We start from the raw sequence: 22,430 nt of genomic DNA on the forward strand, positions 1-22,430 counted from the left end.
TGCAGTCATAACAAATGGGTTGTCCTGTCGTCAGGCAGCCCTTCGGTCGTCCGGATTCCAAAGTCTGGGTCCGGCTTCGGCTGATGTCGCACTTCACCCGACGTCATCTCTGCTGGTCTTCGGGTATAAAGGCATCAGCCGACGCCATTTTCCTCAGTGTTTCTTGCCCCAGATGCCAGTTGCCCACTTGGAAAGCTAAATTTTGGATAAATGCCAATGTTTCCAAAATAGTAGAAGGCAAACAAAAAATAAGCATGTATGTACATATATACAAACAAATACACCATAAGAGACTCCCCCCAGCTAGCTATTAGGAGGGTAAATACCCTAGGAGTACCACAGAGGGAAGGAGGGTGGGTAATCCTGACTGCAGATGCTATCCTGTTCGGACATCTACATTTATGGTAGGTACAAAACTGTACTATGTCCTTCAAGGATGCATCTGCAGTCATAACAAATGGGTAGAATACCATAGCCAAACTAGGGGAGGAGGAAGAAGAATTATGGTGTAGTTAGGATCCCTTGCAATACAGCAGTGGCAAACCCTGCTCGGGATCTAGAGTATAGAGGTAAATTATAATGCTTGGCAAATGTATGCACGGAGGTCCAAGTAGCCGCCTCAATAATGTCCTTGGTTGCCACTCCTCGTACGAAAGCTGTGGTAGTGGCTGTAGCCCTTGTAGAATGAGATCTTATGTTCTGTGGAATTGGTTTTCCATGGTAGGAGTAACAGAATCTTATGCAATTTCCTATCCATTTGGAGATTGTCTGTTTGGAAATTGCTTTTCCTTCTCTTCCTGTTGCATAGGCTACTAAAAGCTGGTCAGTTTTTCTGTTACCTTTGGTTCTGTCCAGGTAGTAGCGTAACTGTCTATGTACATCCAAGGTATGCAGCAGTCTTTCCCCCCTGTTCTGTGGATTGGGAAAGAAGGTAGGTAGGTGGATTGCCTGGTTTAAGGACACTCTGGATACCACCTTAGGCATAAATGTAGGATTAGTTCTCATGGACACTATCTTGATGGAAGATTAGGAAGGGTTGTACTGCCATTAAGGCCTGTAGTTCCGAAACCCTCCTTGCTGAAGTAATTGCCAGTAGGAAAGCAGTTTTCCATGATAAGTGTTGAAGATCTGCTGTTGCTGCTGGTTCAAATGGAGGGAGTGTCAATTTTTCTAGCACAAAGTTCAAGTCCCATGCTGGTAATGGTGGTTTCCTAGGAGGTTTTACATTCTTGATCCCTCTGAGGAACTGCCTGAGAAGAGGATGCGAAAAGACAGGTGGATCGAAGCTGTATTCTGCTGAAATAGCTGATGCATGTATCTTGATGGAGGAATAGGACAGGCCTGTATGTAGAAGCTCTGCCAAGTACTCCAGGATGTTAGCAATATCTATGTTCGACACATCTTTTCCTCTTTCAGTACTCCAAATGACAAACCTTTTCCATTTTCCTGCATAGTTCCTTCTTGTTGAAGGTCTGCGGGCTTCAAGGATAATGTCTTTAACCCTTTGGGATAAGTCTAGGTTAGTTGCTGTTATGTGATGTTCCAGGCAGTCAGTTGCAAGGTTTTTAGGTTTGGGTGCATGATGTTGTAGTTGTTCTGAGTTAACATCAAAGGCATCAGGGGTATTGACCACATTCTCCCCTGAGACATGCTCCTCAGCAATGGATACCAGTGTTGTCTTGGCCAATTTGGAGCTATCAGAATTATCCTTGGACGTTCCTCTTTGATTTTCAGTAGTACCTTGTGCATCAAAGGAAGAGGTGGGAATGCATATGCTGTCAGGCCTTTCCAACTGAAGGATAGAGAGTCCACCTTCCATGCAAGTGGGTGGTATGTCCTTGTGCAGAATTTTTTGAGCTGGTGATTGAGTGGGGATGCGAATAGGTCTATTTGTGGCATTCCCCATTTCTTTGTGATGGCCTTGAAGATGTCCGGTGTAGCATCCATTCGTGAGCATCCGAGGTGGTTCTGCTTAACATGTCTGCTAGGGTGTTTTCTTTCCGGCACAAATATTGCCTGTAACTGGATGTTGTAGCTCAGAGCCATATTCCAAAGGTCCAGAGTCATCCTGCATAGGGGTATGAATGAGTGCCTCCCTGTTTGTTGATGTACCACATGACTGTGGTGTTGTCTGTCCTTATCATTAAATGGCCTTCTTTGAGGAATGGTCTGAATTTCTGGATTGCTAGTTTTACTGCCAGCATTTCTTTTTGGTTTATGTGCAGGTGCAGCTGGTCTGGAGTCCACAATCCTTGTATGCATTTGTCCAACATGTGCGCCCCCCAGCCTAGGTCTGAGGCGTCCGTTGTGATGGTTTGGCTTGCTTGAAAGTTGTGGAATGGCAAGTCTGGGTTTGACTGGCATGCTTGAGCCCACCATAGGAACTCTTGTTTCAGGCATGGGATTATTGGAATTTCGGTTTCTAAGCTGTGCCTGTGTTGAGACCATAAATTCTTTAGGTACCACTGTAGCTTTCTCATATGCAGTCTGGCAAGGGGTACCAGGATTATGCATGATGCCATGAATCCCAAGGCCTGCAGTACTTTTCTTGCTGTTAGTTTGTTCTGCTTTGTTAATGCCAAGAAGTAAAGAGGGAGTTGTTCTTGTTTTTCTGCAGTTAGGAATGCCATTTGTTTTACTGTGTCCAATTCCGCACCCAAGAATGTTCTTGTCTGGGATGGTATCAGTCTTGACTTTTTTAAATTGACTGTGTATCCCAGGGCTTGTAGTAAGCAAATGACTCTTTGCAAATCTGTTGTCAGCTTGCTTTTGTTGTCCGCTTGTAACAGGCAGTCGTCCAGGTATGGATAAATTTGGATTCCCTGTAGCCTGCAATGAGCGATTACTGATGCCAGGCATTTTGTGAATACTCTGGGCGCAGTAGATAAGCCAAAGGGCAATGCTGAGAATTGATAATGCTCTGATCCTGCAAGAAATCTGAGGTATCTTCTGCAATTTGGTCGTATGGGGACGTGCATGTATGCCTCCTTGAGATCTAGAGTTACCAGCCAACACTCCTTGCCCAGCATGGGAAGAAGTTGCTGTAGGGTCAGCATTTTGAATTTTGGGACAATGATGAATGTGTTTTAAGACGGACAGGTTGAGAATAGGTCTCCAACTTTTCTCTTTTCTTGGTACTAGGAAGAGTCTGGAGTAGAATCTTTTGCCCTGTTCTGTTATTGGTACTCTTTCCACAGCTCTCATCTTTGTTAATTGAGCTATCTGCTTTAGAGCTTCTGTTTTTTTATTTGGAGGTAGGTTTGGCATTCCTCTTTTTACTGGTAAGGTGTGGAAGTGGAACCTGTAGCCTTGGTCTATGGTTTGCAAAATCCACTTGTCTTTTGTGATATAGTGCCAATTTTTCGAAAATAAGGCTAACTTTCCGCCTAAAGGTGCTGCTATTTGCTCCCTGGTAGGCGGTGTCAGAGCCAAGTCACTGTGATTGTCCTGTTGCAGTGGCAGTGGTTGTGTCTGTGCCTCGCTGGTTATTGCCTTGCCACTGGCGTCCTCTGTAGGCACCTCCTCTGGATTGATTTCTGCCTCTAGAGCGTCTATTCCTGCCTCTTTGAGATTTTGAGGAGTCTGAAAAGGACCAATTTTTGGCAGGCCAGTTCCTGCTAAACCTTGGGGGCTGAACCTGTAAGAAATCCTTAACTGTTTGTACAGATTTTGCCTTCTCTTCCATTTTCTTCATTACTTGCTGAGCAGGGGTACCAAATAGATGCTCAGCTTTGCTTTAACATGATCCGGCAAGACCTGTTCTTTCAACCATGCATGCCTTCTTATCACTGTGCCAGTCATGGCTGATCTAAATGAAGCCTCCAGTGCATCATAGCCACATTTTAAGGAATGGTTACTAACCTGCTGAATGTTATTCACCATTTCTAAAACATATTTCTTATCTAAGGAGTCATCAGAGGACAGCTTCTTAGTTAACTGATCAAGCATAAACTCTTGGTATTGGATCATATGAAACTGACAGTTTAAAGCTCTAGCTGAGAGAGTAGCAGAGGTGTAAACTTTTTTCCCCCATCTCTCTAAGGACCTGGATTCCCTTTCAGAAGGGAGAGGTTTTTTTGCTGAGGTCGAGGCTACTGCCTTAGGCCCCAGGGATATAGTCTCAGGATCTGCAAGAGGGGCCTTGTATAGGTGGTGATGAGTGTCAGGCACCCTGTAAAATCTATCTGGTTTGGCAGGGGCTGGAGGTAAAGTATCAGGAGCAGTGCAAACATCATTAAATGCATCATCCACAACAGGCAGAACTGGAGGTATAGCTAAGGGCCTATGTTGTGGTAAGTGCAGAAAGGTCCTAAGCCTTTTTCTTGAATCTGAGAAATCTTGTCCCTGCCATTGGAATTGTTCTCTCATGGCATGTAAGGTTTCCCCAAAGGAAAATTCCTCTGGTGGAGAGGCAGATGGAATGGATTCTTCAGCATCGGAATCTTCATAAGTAGAAAAGGAGCCTCTGGCTGATCTGTAATGTCTGAGTCATCCAAGAATCATCAGAGGACACTGGCTGGGGGCTCTGCTCTAGGTCTCTTTTCTGGAGGCTGAGAGGCCCTGTCTGGGTGAGATTGGGATCCCCTAATTAAGGATATTAAATCCTCTGCCAGAGTAAGCATTTGTGAACTAGAAGTGGGCCTGTGTGAGGGGGGCTTAGCAGGCACTGATTTAACAGTTTTGGCTGCTTTAGCCCTGGCAAAGGCCTTAATAGACATGGCTGCAGGAGGCCTAGCAGCACCACGTGCTGGGGTAGAGACATCCAAAGGGATGGTGTCTGATAATTCACTAGGAACCACAGTAGTAGGCAAAACTTCAGAGGCAGATTCAACTAAGGTAGCAGGAGCCTCAGTAGTAGTCATGGATTCGGCTGAAGATTGACCCGTTTTCTCGGTTTCGGCCGAAACCGAGACACTCGCGGCTTGCTTAACCATGGTTTTGGCCGAAACCGCGGACCGCGAGTGTCAGTCTTTTTCTTTGCGTTTTTTAACAATTTGGGTAATCGGAGGATCCGACGGCATAATGTACGCAAAAACTGAGCCGAAAAACTGTTCAGCAAACTCCGACCGACGCCTAAGCGTTCGTCGGTTGAAGGAAGCACAGGCTAAACAGGCTGCTACGTCGTGGTCTGGGCCTAAGCAAGGTAGGCAGTAAGAGTGGAAATCTTTATGAGGTATTTGTTTCCCACAAGTTAAACAGTTATTTACTTTTTCTGACATCGGCTGAGGCAAGAAAGAGTCCCCAACGGGGTACTTAGCTTTTAGAAGTCTTCGAAGTAGTAATCTCTGGATCTGACCGACCGGCACTTGCGAACAGCTTCTGCTTCGGGCGCCACACGGCAAGAAAGACTGAGGAAAATGGCGTCGGCTGATGCCTTTATACCCGAAGACCAGCAGAGATGACGTCGGGTGAAGTGCGACATCAGCCGAAGCCGGACCCAGACTTTGGAATCCGGCCGACCGAAGGGCTGCCTGACGACAGGACAACCCATTTGTTATGACTGCAGATGCATCCTTGAAGGACATCTTGTGGGACTCTGGGACCCTGTAGTATCGGTCAGGTTTTCTGGGAGCAAGAGGCAGGGAATCAGGGGCCAAACTAGATTTTGAGTAAGCATCAACAATGTCTAGTACAGGAGGAATAGCTAAAGGCCTATGCTGAGGTAGGAGAAGGAACTCCCCAAGCCTCTTTTTTGAATCAAAAAAATCCTGGCTTTCCCAGTGGAAATGCCTTAGTGTATGTAAGGTTTCCTCAAAAGAAAAATCCTCAGGTGGGAAAGCAGAGGGAATAGAGTCCTCTGCATCAGAATCCTCATAAATAGGTAAGGACAAATCCAGACCATCACAAGAGTCAGCCATTCCTATCATTTGTTTTTTTAGGCCTAGAGGCCTGAGCATGTGGCCTGGGCATCGTTTTTTTAGACATGGATTGAGATTTAGGCCTAAGTAAAGAAGGAGGCATTGGTTTAATATGCAAGCCCGTAGGCCTAAATACACCCTCAGAAGCCGGTGCCTGCACAGCAGCTCCGGACCCATCCAAGGTAGAGACATCTGCGGGTTCCATAGTTGAAGCATCTCGCGGCATACCAGACTCCGAATAAGTCTCAGTAGAGGCCTGCGAATCAGAAGAAGCGGGTATCAGGGGCTGCAAAAGCGCCTCATTGAGTACCGGCGAAATGGCGACTGGCTTAGGAGAAGCGTCGTCGGCAGTTTTGGACCTCAGCGGCCCGTCTCTCTCTATCATTGCATTTTACCGGAATCCCAGTAGTCGGATGGCTAACCGATGACATTTCTGGATAATTAAACCAAGAACCGAAATGTTTAGAGGCAAAAATATACAGACGGATAGTGCGTTGATTAAATAAAGCACAAAACCGACAGCAAGGTACGTCGTGGTCAGGGCCTAGGTAAGGAAGACAGTGCGAATGAAAATCTTTATGAGGTATTTGCTTTCCACAGGTAATGCAATTATTAACTTTTACTGACATCGGCAAGGAGCAAGAAAAAGTTTCCCCAACAGGGTACTTCAGGAGTCGGCCGATCGGCACTTGCGAATTGCTTCTGCTACAGGCACCACACGGCAAGAAAGACTGATGTAATGGCGTCGGCTGCATGTTTTATACCCCTGATGACCTGACGTCATGGAAGAAGGGACAGCAACTGACGCAGGACCCAAGACTTTGTTAATCAGGCCGACTGAGGGCTACCTAATGATGTCAGGTGCCCCCCTAATGGGAAGCAATTAAATATATAAAAATACAAGGTTATACCTCCTGAAAAGCAAATACACCAAAAAGCTTTTAAGCATAGTGAAGGAAAGCAGAGGTAAAGCCAAAAGAAGTCAGGGGACTGGAGGGAGGGTAAAGTACATTTGTGTACCTACCATAAATGTAGATGTTCGAGTGTATTTACTGTTGCAGTCATTACACTTGGGTTATCTTGCTGGCAGGCTACCTGCAGTTGGCCTGAATTCCAAAGTCTAGGTCCGGCGTCAGTTGCTGTCGCCTCTTCCCTGACGTCAGTGCGCCAGGGGTATAAAAGATGCAGCCGACACCATTTTCTTCAGTTTTTCTTGCCCCAGATGTCAGGTGCCCGCAAACTGGTAGGCTAAAAATTATGCCAATAAGTATGCATGCAGTAAAATAAACATTTCCTTCATCTACAAGCAAATACACCACATAGGTTGTATAGGATAGAGAAGTACAGATAAGTCCCAGCAAAAAAAAGGGGGAAGGTGGGTGGGTAACCTGGACTGCAACAGTGAATACACCAACATCTACATTTATGGTAGGTACACAACTGTACTATGTTCATCGTGTTTCACTGTTGCAGTCATTACACTTGGGTTGAATCCCAAAGCTGAGGTTGGGTGGCTGGGTCTAAATAGGATTAGGAGGGGCTATAAGGCCCTGCAGAACTGCAGTGGCAAAGCCTGCCCTGGATTTAGAGTAGAGAGGTAAGTGGTAGTGCTTGGTAAAAGTGTGCACTGAACTCCAAGTTGCAGCCTCTAAAATGTCTTTGGTAGGTACACCTCTGAGGAAACCTGCTGAAGTGGCTGCTGCTCTGGTTGAATGTGGCCTAATGCCCTTAGGCACTGATTTGTCATGTTGTGCATAGCAGAAACGAACGCAATGGCCTAGCTATTTTGAAATAGTCTGCTTTGAGATACCCTTTCCTTGTGATCCTGCAGCATATGCCACTAAAAGTTGATCAGTCTTTCTGAAAGCTTTAGTTCTGTCCAAATAGAAGCGTAGCTGTCTGTGTATGTCCAAAGAATGCAGGAGTCTCTCACTCTTATTCTGTGGGTTTGGATAAAAAGTGGGCAAATGAATGGTTTGGTTAAGGGCCACACTGGAAACTACCTTAGGCATAAATGTCGGGTTCGTCCTCAGAGAAACCCTGTCTGATTGGAAAATGATAAAAGGTTCCACAGCCATGAGTGCCTGTAACTCTGAGACTCGTCTTGCAGAGGTTATTGCTAGCAGCAGAGCTGTTTTCCATGATAAGAATTTTATTTCAGCTGTGTTGGCTGGCTCAAAAGGAGGCAGTGTGAGTTTTTCCAAGACATAATTGAGGTCCCATGCAGGTATTGGTGCTCTCCTTGGAGGTCTTATGTTTTGGCCCCTCTGAGGTACTGCCTTAGCAACGGATGAGAAAAAATAGGTTGGTCCGTATTGTAATGAGCTGAAATGGCAGAGGCATGGATTTTAATTGATGAAAAGGACAGGCCTTTGTCCAGCATCTCAGTTAGGTATTGTAAAATCTGAGCAATATTTGGTACAAACGTGTCAATTCCTTGTGCCTGGTTCCAAGCACAGAATCTCTTCCATTTTTCTGCATAAGATTTTCTGGTACTGGGCCTCCTGGCCTCCAAAATAACATCCACACTGCTTTAGAAAGAGGTGTGTTCTCAATGGCTACATTATCCGCCATGCAGCCAGGTTTAGGGTTCTGAGCTGGCTGTGCAGGATCGGATTGTTTCGTTGGGTCAGTAAATGAGGAATTACAGGTAATGTCCAGGCTGGGCCTGGAGACAAGCTCTTTCAGATTGGGTACCAGTGCTGGCAGGGCCAGTCTGGGGCAATCAGAATAATTTTTGGCTTCTCTTGTCTGACCTTTAGGAGTACCTTGGGGAGGAGAGGCAGAGGAGGAAAGGCATATACTGTTAGGGTTTTCCAGCTGAATAATAGAGCATCCATTTTCCATGCTTGCTTGTGATAATTCCTGGTGCAGAATCTCTGTAGTTGGCAGTTGTGAGGAGAGGCAATTATCATCATGCTCAAGACTTGTGGATCCAGTTTTCACTCGTGGGGATCCATGAGGTTTCTGCTTAGTCTGCCAGAGTATTTTTCTTTCCTGGCAGGAATTGTGCTTGCAGGTGTACTTGATAAGTCAAAGCTGTGTCCCACAAATTCATGGCTTGTCTGCAGAGAGGGTAGGAATGTGTGCCTCCCTGCTTGTTTATGTACCACATGACTGTAGCATTGTCCGTCCTTATCAGTAGTTGTCCTGGATGAAGTAGATCCTTGAAAGCTGCCAGGGCATTCTGAACAGCCAGCATCTCTTTTTGATTGATATGAAGATGCATTTGGCTTGTGGGCCATGTGCCATGAATACATTTTCCTGCCATGTGTGCCCCCCAAGCATAATCTGATGCATCTGTTGTTACTGACTGCCTGGCTGTGGGTAGGGTGAATGGCTGTCCCTTGTTGTGGTGACAGGCCTGTGCCCACCATCGAAACTCCTGTTGCAGGCAAGGAATGAGGGTAACTAATGTTTCCAGGCTGTGGCAATGTTGAGTCCAAACGCTTTTTAGATACCATTGTAGTTTCCTCATATGCAGTCTGGCATATGGAATTAGCAGAATGCAGGATGCCATAAAGCCCAAAGCCTGCAGAATTTTTCTTGCAGATAACTGGGTCTTTGTTGCCAACATTGTGAAGTAAAAAGTCAGTTGCCTTTGCTTGTCTGGCGTGAGATAAGCCATCTGGGCAGTTGTATTTAAGCTTGCACCCAGGAATATTATCTCTTGAGAGGGTACTAGTTTTGATTTCTTTTTGTTTATGGTGTACTTAATAATCTTTTTAGAAATGCCAGATGCTTTAGTAGAATGTCCTTGTTCTCTGCTTGAATACGGCAATCGTCTAAGTAAGGATATATTTGAATTCCTCTGTCTGCAAAATGCAATTACTGGTGCCAGGCATTTTGTGAAGACCCTAGGTGCAGTAGATAAGCCAAAGGGCAGTGCAGAGAATTGGTAGTGCATTGAGCCAGCTATGAGTCTGAGGTATCTTCTCTGCAGGATTGTCTGATTGGGACATGCAGGTATGCCTCTTTTAGGTCCAAAGTTACAAGCCAAGCCTTCTTGCCCAGCATGGGCAGAAGCTGCTGCAGAGTTAACATTTTGAATTTTGGAATGTCCAGAAATGTATCTAGAATAGACAGGTCCAGTACTGGCCTCCAGGCTTTGTCCTTCCTGGGAATCAAGAAAAGTCTTGAGTAAAATCCTTCACCCTGCTCTTGCTGTGGTACTCGCTGAATGGCCCTCATGTCCATGAGAGATGAAACTTGTTTTTGTGTCTCTGCCCATTGATTGTGTGGCAGGTCTGTCATACCTTTTGCCCTTGGCAGGGTGTGAAAGTGGAAATTGTAGCCCTGGGACACTATATTTAAGACCCATTTGTCCTGGGTGATCATGTGCCAATTTTGAGAAAAAAGTGCTAGTTTTCCCCCGAAGGGGGCTGCCAAAAGATAAGTGCTTGGTGCTGGCAGAGGAAAGTCATTGGGACTGTGTCCTTTATGGCTGTGATTTGTCCTCTCCGCTTTTGGAGGTAGAAGCGCCCCACTGTTTAGGCCTGTATGAGCCCTGGGGCTGGGATCTGCCTCTGGGGCATCTGTATCTGCCTCTTTGTGGCCTGTCTGACACTGGAAAGGACCAATTCTTTGTACGCCAGTTCCTGCTAAATCTGGGTGGCTGCACCTGTAAGAAATCCTTTACTGTTTGCATAGATTTCGCTTTATCCTCCATTTTCTTCAACACCTCCTCTGCTTTAACACCAAATAAAGTATCATGCTGTAATGGAGCATCTAGTAATTTTGCTTTAACATGATCAGGCAGATTCTGTTCCTTTAATCAAGCATGCCTCCTAATGACAGAACCCGTAACTGCGGCCCTGCAAGAGGCTTCCAGAGAATAAAAACCACATTGCAATGTATGCTTTCCCACTTGTTCAGTAGCATGCAATATACCCTGCATTTCCTTATTTTCTGCAGAATCAGAATTTGACAACATTTTCTGTTTTAGCAATGACATCAAGTATTGCTGATATTTAAGCATATGAAACTGACAGTTTAAAGCCCTCACAGCCAAAGAAGCAGAAGTGTAAACCTTTTTTTCCCCCCTCTGTCTAGCGCCCTTGAATCCCTATCAGAGGGGATAGGGTTTTTTTGCAGTAGAAGCCTTGACCCCTATGGGACCCTGAGAAACAGTTTCTGGGTCAGCAGCAGGGTTTTTATAAAGGAATTTATGTGAATCTGGAACCCTGTAGTATCTGTCTGGTTTAACAGGGGCAGGGGGTAGAGAGTCAGGAGAAAGGCCGGACTCTGAAAATACATCATCTACAGTGTCTAACAGGAGGAATAGCCAGAGGCCTGTGTTGAGATAGTAAAAGAAAATCTCTAAGCCTTTTCTTAGATTCTGAATAGTCTTGGCTCTCCCAGTGGAAATGCTCCCTCATGGTATGCAGATTTTCCCCAAAAGAATAATCCTCGGATGGGGAGGCTTAAGGGATAGATTCTTCAGCATCAGAATCCTCATAAGGAGGAAGAGAGTATTCCTGTTCAGAGGAGGAGTCAGAGGAAATGGAAACCTGATCTGAAGATTCATATTCTGTCTCTTGCCTAGGCCTCTTGTCGGGGAGGGGGATGGGAACCCCTGATCAAGGTAATTAGGTCTTAGCCTGTTTTGAGCATCTGCTTTTTAGGCATGGAAGTCTGTCGAGGAGAATGCTGTAGTTGTTTCTTTGTCTTTAGAACTGCTTTAGTCTTTGCTTTGGAAGCTGAAGTAGGCTTTACATATAACTGTGTAGGTCTGAAAACACCCTCAGAAGCCAATGCCTGCTCAGCGGCTCCAGACCCATCTGAGGGAACAGTTTCCAAGTGTCCAATACCTTGAGTATCCAGAGGCCTAGCTGGCTCCACGTGAGAGTCGTCAGCGGCCTGAGGCTCTGAGGTAACAGGCATCAGGGGCTGCGAAAGCGCCTCACTGAGAACCGGTGAACCGGCGACTGGCTTAGCGGGAGCCTCTTCGGTTGTGGACCTCGGATGCTTGTCCTTTTCTTTTTCCTTGCGCTTTTTAGAAACTCTGGTCGGTTGTTACGACTGCATTATATAATTGAATCTTCGGCCGAAGTAATGAAAAGCAAAATCATACCGACGCTTAATAGTGTGTTGGTTAAATCTAGCACAAAACCAAAGTACAGTTTTGTACCTACCATAAATGTAGATGTCCGATAGGTATGCATCTGCAGTCATCACATATGGGTTATCCTGTCTCAGGCAGCCCTTCGGTCGGCCGGATTCCAAAGTCTGGGTCCGGCGTCGGCTGATGTCGCCCTCTCCTCAACGTCAGAGCGCCTGGGGTATAAAAGCGTCAGCCGACGCCATCTTCCTCAGTGTTTCTTGCCCCAGATGCCAGGTGCCCTCAAAGGAAGGCTAAATTTGGAGAAATGCAATAAATTCCAAACATGCACAGAAATATATATGCATATATATATATATATATATATATATATATATATATATATGTATATATATATATACACACACACACACACATATATTATATATATATATATATATATATATATATATATATATATATATTTATTATATATATATATATATATAAAACAAATACACCATAATAGATAACCCCAGCTAGCTATGAGAGGAGAAAGTACCCAATAAATACCCAAGAGGGGAAGGAGGGAGGGTAAACCTGACTGCAGATGCATACCTATCGGACATCTACATTTATGGTAGGTACAAAACTGTACTATGTCCTTCAAGGATGCATCTGCAGTCGTCACATATGGGTAGAATACCATAGCCATACTGGGGGAGGAGGATCTATGTGAAGGATGGTGTAGCTAAAATGCCCTGCAGGACTGCCGTAGCAAAGCCTGCTCTGGATCTGGAATATAAAGGTAAATTGTAATGCTTGGAAAATGTATGCACGGAGCTCCATGTAGCAGCTTCTAAAATGTCCTTGGTAGCCACCCCTCTTAAGAAGGCTGTGGAGGTGGCTGTGGCTCTGGTGGAATGAGGTCTAATGTTAGCTGGCACAGTTTTTCCATGAAAGGAATAACAAAAACGTATGCAATTCCCTATCCATTTGGAAATTGTCTGTTTGGAAATTGCTTTTCCTTGTGCACCAGCAGCATATGCCAACAACAGCTGATCAGTTTTTCTGTAGCTTTTAGTTCTGTCCAAGTACTAGCGCAACTGTCTGTGTATGTCCAGGGTGTGCATTAGTTTCTCCCCTTTGTTTTGTGGATTTGGAAAGAAGGTAGGCAGGTGAATAGCTTGGTTTAATGAGACCCTGGATACCACCTTTGGCATAAATGAAGGATTGGTTCTCAATGAGACTCTGTCCTGATGAAAAATAAGAAATGGCTGTACTGCCATGAGGGCCTGTAACTCAGATACTCTTCTTGCTGAGGTTATGGCCAGAAGGAAGGCGGTCTTCAAGACAGGAACTGTAGTTCTGCAGATGCTGCTGGTTCAAAGGGAGGCAGAGTTAGTTTTTCCAACACGAAGTTAAGGTCCCAAGTAGGCACTGGAGGTTTCCTTGGAGAATTGATGTTTTTAATTCCTCTTAGAAACTGTCTTAGGAGAGGATGAGAAAAGACAGGTGGGTCAGTATTGTACTCTGCTGAAATTGCTGAAGCATGAATTTTAATGGAAGAGTAAGACAGGTCATTATGGAGCATTTCTGCCAAGTATTCCAGGATATGTGCCATGTTTATCACCGTCACATCTAGGCCCTTTGTGGTGCTCCTAGTGTGCAATCTTTTCCATTTTGCTGAATATGCCTTTCTTGTGGAAGGCCTGCGAGCTTCCATGATGATATCCTTCTTGGATAGCTTATCCTGAGGAGGAGTCAAGGTATTCTCCAGGCTGTTTAGTTGCAAGGTTTTCAGGTTGGAATGCAGAGTTTTGTAATTGTGCTGTGTCAGGAGAAGTGGCCATTGAGGAAGAGGCCATGGTTTCGTGCGTGACATGCTCTTTAACAGTGGGTACCAGTGCTGTCTTGGCCAGTCCGGAGCCATCAGAATCAATTTTGGCTGCTCTGTCCTGATCTTCAGTAAGACCTTGGTCATTAATGGAAGAGGTGGAAATGCATACACTGTTAGAGTTCTCCAGCTGAAAGATAGGGCGTCCACTTTCCATGCTTGTGGGTGGTATGTCCTTGAGCAGAATTTCTTCAGCTGATGAGATCCGCACCCAGAAAAGTTATTCTTTGGGATGGAACAAGTCTTGATTTGTGAATGTTGACTGTATATCCCAAGGCCTGCAGTAGGCGGATGGCATAATTCAAGTCCTTTACCAAAGTTTGTTGGCTGTCCGCTTGTATAAGGCAGTCGTCCAGATATGGGTATATTTGAATCCCCTGAAGTCTGCAGTGTGCAATTACTGATGCCAGGCATTTCGTGAATACTCTGGGCGCAGTAGATAAGCCAAAGGGCAATGCTGAGAATTGATAATGCTCTGAACCTGCAAGAAATCTGCGGTGTCTTCTGCAACTTTGTCTGATAGGGACATGCAGGTATGCCTCCTTGAGGTCTAGAGTCACCAGCCAAGACCCCTTGCCCAGCATGGGAAGGAATTGCTGTAGAATCAGCATTTTGAATTTTGGCACAATGAGATAAGTATTCAGTGTGGACAAGTCGAGAATAGGCCTCCATTGATTTTTTTTTCTTGGAACAAGGAATAGTCTGGAGTAAAATCCTTGGCCTTGTTCTGAAAGAGGAACCTTTTCTATAGCTTTCATTTGCATTAAGTTGGAGATTTGTTTCAAAGCCTCTGCCCTTTGATTTGGTGGCAGGTGTGGCATGCCTTTTCTTTTTGGCAATGTGTGGAAATGGAACCTGTATCCTTCGTCTATTATTTGCAGTGTCCATTTGTCTCTTGTAATACTGTGCCAATTTTCTGAGAATAAGGAAAGCTTTCCGCCCAAAGGTGCTTCTAATTGAGCCCTGGTTGGCGGAGTCAAAGCAAAGTCATTGAGTCTGTCTTTGTGCAGCAGTTGAAGGTCCTGCACTACCTCTCTGGTTGGGAGGCTGCCATTGACGTCCTCTGTAGGAGCCTCTAGCTTGCCCTCTACCTCTGGCACGCCTGTTCTTGCCTCTTTCTGTGTCCGGAAAGGACCAATTCTTGGTAGGCCAATTTCTGCTGAATCTTGGTGGTTGGACTTGTAGAAAATCTTTTGACTGTTTGTACAGATTTTGCTTTTTCCTCAAATTTCTTTAAGACCTCCTGAGCAGTGGAGCCAAATAACTTTTGCTTTTCCAGTGGAGCATCCAGAAGCTTAGCTTTAACATGGTCTGGCAGAGATTGTTCCTTCAGCCAAGCATGCCTACGTATGACTGCACCTGTCATAGCTGACCTAACATGAAGCTTCCAATGCATCATAACCACACTAAGAAATGGTTGCTAACCTGCTGGGAGTTATGTACCAGATCCTGAAGCGATTTGCGGTCTAGGGGTTCAGGAGAAGACAGTTTCTTATGCAATTCATCTAACAAATACTCTTGGTACTGCATCATATGAAATTGACAATTTAATGCCCTCATAGAAAGAGTAGCAGAAGTATACACTTTTTTACCCCATCTCTCTAAAGCCCTGGACTCCCTTTCAGAGGGGAGTGGATTTTTAGTAGTGGTAGCTGCAACCCCTTTAGGGCCCTGGGAAATAGTTTCTGGATCAGCAGAGTGGGTCTTGTAAAGAAAAAGATGCGAGTCCGGGACCCTGTAGTACTTATCGGGTTTGGCAGGGGCCGGAGGAAGAGTGTCAGGGGTTATGCTAGACTCAGAGTACACATCATCAATGACAGTCAAAACAGGAGGAATAGCCAAAGGTCTATGCTGGGGTAAATGCAGAAAAGTTCTTAATCTTTTCCTGGAGTCAGAGAATTCCTGGCCCTGCCATTTGAAATGCTCTCATAGCGTGAAGGGTCTCCCCGAAGGATAGTTCTTCAGGAGGGGAGGCCGAGGGGATTGATTCCTCTGCATCAGAATCCTCGTAGGCCGAAAAAGCCTCCTCCTGGTAGTCAGAGAGAGCAGAGCCATCAGAGGCCTCCTCTGAGGAGTGGGGATCAGAGGGCTCAACCCTGGGCCTTTTGTCTAGAGGGGGTTGAGAGCCTCTGTCCGGATGGGGTTGAGAGCCCCTAATTAAGGAGATAAGGTCCTCTGCTAAAGTTAGAATCTGTGAACTGGTAGAGGGTCCCTGAGGAATAACCCTGGGAGGCATAGCTTTTGTATATTTAGCAGCTTTAGCCCCGGTGAAAGCCTTTATGGACATGGATGCAGGAGGCCTAGCTGCACCACGTGCTGGTGTAGTTTTGTCTAGAGAAATGGTGTCGGAAGTTTCCAAGACACCAGTTTCTGAGGGAAATTCAATAACCGACTCAGCAGGGGCCTCCGGGGCAGAGGTTGTCGGTTGAGCAGTTTCGGGGGTCGGAAGTACCAAGGACTCTGTTTCAGCCGAGACAGTCGCGGTAGGCCTGGCCGTGGTTTCAGCCGAAACCGCGGCCCGCATGTGTCGGTCCTTGTCCTTCCGTTTCTTTGTTAAATGTGAAGTCGGAATATTGTATGAAAAACTAGCCCCAAAAAATTCCTCTGCAAACTCCGCCCGACGTCTAAGAGTGCGTCGGTTGAAGGAAGCACAGGCTGAACAGGCCGAGACGTCGTGGTCTGGGCCTAGGCAGGGGAGGCAGTAAGAGTGGAAATCCTTATGAGGTATTTGTTTCCCACAAGTTAAGCAATTACTAACTTTATCTGACATCGGCTGAGGCAAGAAAGAGTCCCCAAAGGGGTACTTAGCTTTTGAAGTCTTTGGTAGCTGAATTACAGGAGCTGGCCAACCGGCACTTGCGAACTGCTTCTGCTTCGGGCACCACGCGGCAAGAAAGACTGAGGAAGATGGCGTCGGCTGACGCTTTTATACCCCAGGCGCTCTGATGGGGAGAGGGCGACATCAGCCGACGCCGGACCCAGACTTTGGAATCCGGCCGACCGAAGGGCTGCCTGAGGCAGGACAACCCATATGTTATGACTGCAGATGCATCCTTGTAGGACATCAGCTAGCAACGTTGTGATCAGGGCCTAGGCAAGGAATACAGTACGAGTGAAAATCCTTATGAGGTATTTGCTTCCAACAAGAAATACACTTAACTATTTCCTGACATCGGTCTGGAGCAAGAAAAAAAGTTTCCCCAGTGGGGTTACTTAGCTTTAATGAAGACTTCAGATCTGAAATTAGTTTTTGAAAATCTCAGGAGTCAGACGACCGGCACTTGCGAACTGCTTTTGCTTTGGGCACCACGCGGCAAGAAAGACTGAAGAAAATGGCGTCGGCTACATCTTTTATACCCCTGGCACACCGACGTCAGGGAAGAGGCGACAGCAACAGACGCCGGACCTAAACTTTGGAATTCAGGCCAACTGCGGGTAGCCTGCCAGCAGGATAACCCAAGTGTAATGACTGCAACAGTGAAACACGATAAACATCCAAGACTGCAACAGTGAATACAATCGAACAATCTCTACAGTAACCCATAAAAACGTTTACCAAAACTTTTCATTGTCTGATTTATGGTGTTTGTACTTCTGGCATTATTAAATACTTCTTCCTTTGTCTGGAACTAGCAGTCTTACTGCTGCAGGGTAGTCATGACTCAGTCCAAACAGTATCTCATTCTATAAAAAGCCTCTAATTTCTCTCATTTATACAATGACCAAGTTCTACAGTGCTTATAGTAAGCTACATTACAATTCTCACTACAACAAAAGCACTGCAAATGACAATCCTCTATACGAATTTGTTCACTGGAGGCACAAAGCATTTTTTTTTCAACCAAGTAGGTTATCAATACCAACAACAGCATAGAAAAGCAAACAAATTTAGCTAGAAAAAGCTACGCAATATAAACATTCAATAGAAATGAAAAAGCAAGTGATAAAATAGGATAACTGCAGCTCTAGAAACATTGCATGGAAGTGAAGAGAGTCACTCAAAAAACAAGAAATCTATTTAGTCTTCTGGTTTAAAAAAGTCATGAGTTCTGTTTATATAGCAGAAATTCTGGTCAATATAAAGCATAAGAGACAGCCACAATTATGGCTGCCAGACAACTGACTACTCTAATGCTGACATCCACCTGCAAGTCGTACACCAGGCATATTGTGGCAATGATCCTTTGGAAGACTCTACATCCACCCCTTTATGGTTAATAAATGCAATGATCGTTTGGTAGACTCTACATTCATCCCTTTATGGTTAATAAATACAATGATCGTTTGGTAGACTACATCCACTCCTTTATGGTTAATAAATGGAATGATCCTTTGGAACTCTCTACATCCACCCCTTTATGGTTAATAAATGGAAAAATCCCGCATTTCTGCTTACCTTAGAATTTCCATGATCTGCTCTTGTGATTTTCCTTCCTCACTAAATGACACATTTGGTGAAATTGAAGGTCGGTGGACTTCCTGGACAGAGGTCACCATCTTAGAACTAAGGCTTTCAATCTGCTCATGCAGCAAGCTGTTATGTTTCTGAAATTCCTCAATTTGAGACTTCAGTGTTAACACTTCTTCCTGTTAACAAATGCACAACTGTTAAAACTCTTAAATTCACAAAAAATTAACATCCATAAATCATAGCCCATTTAGTGTTTTAATTTTAATCCTCAATAAATATTAAATCTGTTAAATTCTTGCATCCAAAACTGTCTGGATTTCACACTTCAAAGCCAAAATGCAGTGTCAACAAACAGAAGTGCTCAGACCCCCAGCACAGCACACAAAAGCTCGAGCACTTTCTAGACTAAGGAGGAAGAAAAATCTAACTACATAAAGATTTATGCATCAACAGAGGCCTTGTAGAGGATTCACACCCTTCTGATTTTGGTACACAAAGACATCCCAGTTACTACTTCATTAGTTGATCTATACTGTGACCTCCTTAATAAATAAGCAGAGTTCATCCTTACTACCCATTATGAATCAGCACAATTTCCACACAGGTTCCATTGCTTAGTGCCAGACGCACATGGAGGCACATGAAGAGGTGTCGCATACCATATATGTGAAGAAACCTAGTCTACAAACTCGCCTACAACCAGTGGGAGAGACAAATCAAAGGAATAATAAAAATCACCTCTACATCCCTAAAAGTAAAATACAAGTATATGATTGTCCGATATGAAGACAATTCAACGTGCGAGTTGGAAGAAGGCAATCCAGGCACACAGTAATGAATACTAAGAGTACTGCAGACCAACAAGGAGGACCCCTTGGTATATCAGCTGGTATAGTTAAGAATGCATATGTTAAATTTTTCATTATACACCCTACAGAGTTTAGGATTCGGTTAAACCCCAAGCTGGGAATATATGAAAAAGGTGGGGATCTTTTCCCAAAGGATACAGTATACATGAACTCCTCCTTTGCTAAACAATAAACATGATAGAAGAGGGCATCACATTCTCCCAGGTGGTGAACAGGTCATTAGCAGATATCTTGTTTGTAAAGATATAAACACACATGCTCTCTTGAATCCAGGTCTGTAAGAAAAGACTGAAGCAGCAGGACTCAACAAATGTGCCAGCAATTCACAACTTCATACTTTAACTGCTAACCATGCTTCCTACAGAACTGTCTGGTCTTTGGCCATATTTATGAGCGGCTCTCAAAGAAGTTCCACTACCCAGACCTTTAGGGCCAGCACAACCAGAACAGCATACATTTCCAGCTGTCATTATGGAATCTTATTAGCCAAACAGGGACCATATATCAAACCACGGAAGGGCAAATTTGAGCACCACAACCAGCAAAAGAAGCATTACTTTATTCAGGACCTAAGCTAGGCTGTAGGAAAAGAGGCAAACGGATATTAAAAGTGACAGTTTTCTATCCCAAGGCCAAGTAAAGGGCTGGACAGCAGAGGATGATCAATGATAGCATGATGGTTGTAAACCCACGGAAATGTCAGACAACCTAACATTCACATCTCTATGTATGGAAACAGTTCTGTGAACACACACGGTGGCCATAAAGGTCTGGACTTAGTACCCACTGCTATGTATGACCGATTCATTTCTCAGCAATCTTCACAGACAGGTTGAAATCTACAGTGTACTAGAAAGCTTAAAGGAGCATGAGACCAAAAAGTACATTCAAAGCTTTAAAACAAGTTGATGCTTTTACCTTGCACAGAAAACTTCAGACTGTTTAACTTAGAACACATGCCACTTGGAAATTAAAAACTGTCGCATAGCTAAATCACATGATCATCCTCCACACAATGTTTATGTACTAAAACACAACATGTGGGGCTTAGGCAGAGTTGGGGAGTGCACATAAAACCAAAGAACTGATAAGCTGCACAAATGGATTGCTGCCACTACTGAAAGTTTCATTAGTGGCTGATGCAGAATATTTTGACATTAAAAGGGACGCTATTGAAGTCAAGACTTGCTAAGAGGATGACAAATTAAAAGAAACTAAAGAGGATGTCAAAACTGGTGAACAGAAAGAAGAACCCTTTAAAGATGATGGACAGTGTTACAAGGGCTGACCAATCAGTTTCCATATATATATATAAAGCAGTTTATCAGAAGTCATTACTAAGATCAAGGAGATTAGCATCTGCAACAGAAGAACGGTCATTCTCAACGTACAAATGTTTGTATGAAGTGGCAAAGTCATAGCAGGTGGTAGATTACCAGAACAGGCCATCTGGAAGGACATACACATCCTGGGTGCAAGTGATATAATCCAAGATAAACCCAGTGGAGGAACGGAGAAATTACATTTCAAACAAAATCAAACAGAATAAGACGCAATTCCCATGAACTATAAAGTTATTTTCAATGATTTTAACGAAATGCTACTTTTACAAAAGGGTTTTCCTTTTGTTCCATTGGCTAGGATAGAGTTAGTCTCCACAACTGACTTTACAAAATATAGAAGGAAAATTGAATTTTAAGCTTTTGTTTCAAAAGAACAATAAGGGTATACTGGACTTTGTATTTCCTTGCACTTTTAATTTCCCCTTTGCATTCAATTCTTAGCATTTACGAGAAGAGAAATTGAAATTAAGAAATTTTGAAAAACAGAAGGTAGCAAGAGATTTTTTAATTTGTCATTTAAGGAAAAAAGATGTTAAACACTTGTTAAATGACAGAAGTATTTGCATTATGAAAGCAGACAAAGGGGGAGCCACCACGAAAATGAACAGTAACTATTAAAATTACAAAATGTTACAAATGAACAAGTTTATTATCAGGAAGTTAAATAAGTGCGCAGAACAGATAGCTAGTTGCATGTCAAACTGATCAACAGTGTGATTTCAGATAAAATGCAGAAATTTGTTTCACTCTAACAGCCCAAAATTAGGTAACTTATTTGGTATTCCTAAAATTCATGCAAATTTTGATGCTCCTCCATTAAAACCCAGTGTCAAGCAAGGGTTCGTATGAATTTAAGTGCAGTATCAAAGTTTGCTCATGAAGCATTACCTCAAATTGGGCAGATGAGACCATTTTATGTTAGAGATGCATTTCATATGAGCAAAATTCAAGATCTTTAAGTGAATGATGAAGACATGTTGGTTACAACCGATGGAATGGATGAGTGAGTGCTGTTGCTGGAGAGTGGTCACTATACAGTGGGCAAAGCTGAGTTTTAAAAGAAGACAGATTATATTTTGAGTCCTATTTTAGATTTGATAAATATTTTTGACAAAATTAAGGGGTATCAATGTGGGCAAATGTGCTTCCCCATTTATGCAAATTTAGTGACAGCGTACGGGGAAGAACAGTATTGGTCAAATATGAACATTTTTCTTAAAAGGTATTACAGACTTTTTTTTTTTTTTTTTTACTTTGATCAGGGGGCAAACAGGATTTGAAAAACTGTTAGATTTTTATAAATTCAGTAAATCATTTACATAGTTATGATTTCATTAAAATTTTGTTTTTATATGTAGAACTCAAGAAAAATAAAATAAATAAGTTAATGTCCAATACTGGTAACAAAAACTCTGCCAACAACTACTTTTTGCACTTCAATGGTATGCACCCTTTTCACAAGAAATACATTTTCTGAAAAGTCAAACCATGCATGTTAAGCAGCGTATAACAGAAGCATGTCTCACCTGCATTGTTAGAACCACTGCATCAATTTGTTGTTGGGGGTATCCCAAACAGAAGAGAGAGTCAGATATTCAGGAAGTAATGGGTGAAGACAGTAAAACATTGGACAAGAAAGTGAGGAGGATGGGTGGCAGCAATGCAACTTCCTCATTCGGCTGATAGTAAGGGTATTAAAAATGAGTGAAAACTGGAAAATATTACTGGTTCACCCAGAAGCAATTTCCAAGCTGGCTAATGAGCTTTATTTTACTAATAAAAAAGGAAAGTGAAGGATATGGAAAAGAAATTGTGAAATCTAATAAGGTAGGTACATTTAAATAAATCAGGTAGTTGCAGTTTTACTTGTTGAGGGGCCTTTTTTTCTGAAGCTATACAGGTTATGTAAAAAACTTTGGAGTGGTACAGTTTTAACAGTTAATATGTGGTGTAAATGTAGTGTGCAGTATGTACACAGCAATCATTTTTACGTGGAGAAACAGGAAACAAAC

The 22,430-nt window shown here is 43.7% G+C and overlaps 1 protein-coding gene across 1 annotated transcript in view; it reads right to left on the bottom strand.

The window, feature by feature from the left end:
• The window catches only part of TPR (translocated promoter region, nuclear basket protein), a gene marked incomplete in the record, with an annotated part of 1,837,142 nt that overhangs the window by 1,097,307 nt on the left and 717,405 nt on the right, over window positions 1-22,430 (bottom strand). The window contains 1 exon segment of the mRNA XM_044085316.1: window positions 18,192-18,382. Coding sequence (XP_043941251.1) covers window positions 18,192-18,382 — 191 coding nt within the window.

The sequence above is a fragment of the Protopterus annectens genome, chromosome 10.part0 (genome assembly GCF_019279795.1).
Source record: "Protopterus annectens isolate FY-2018-M chromosome 10.part0, PAN1.0, whole genome shotgun sequence".
Classification (NCBI taxonomy): domain Eukaryota; kingdom Metazoa; phylum Chordata; order Ceratodontiformes; family Protopteridae; genus Protopterus; species Protopterus annectens.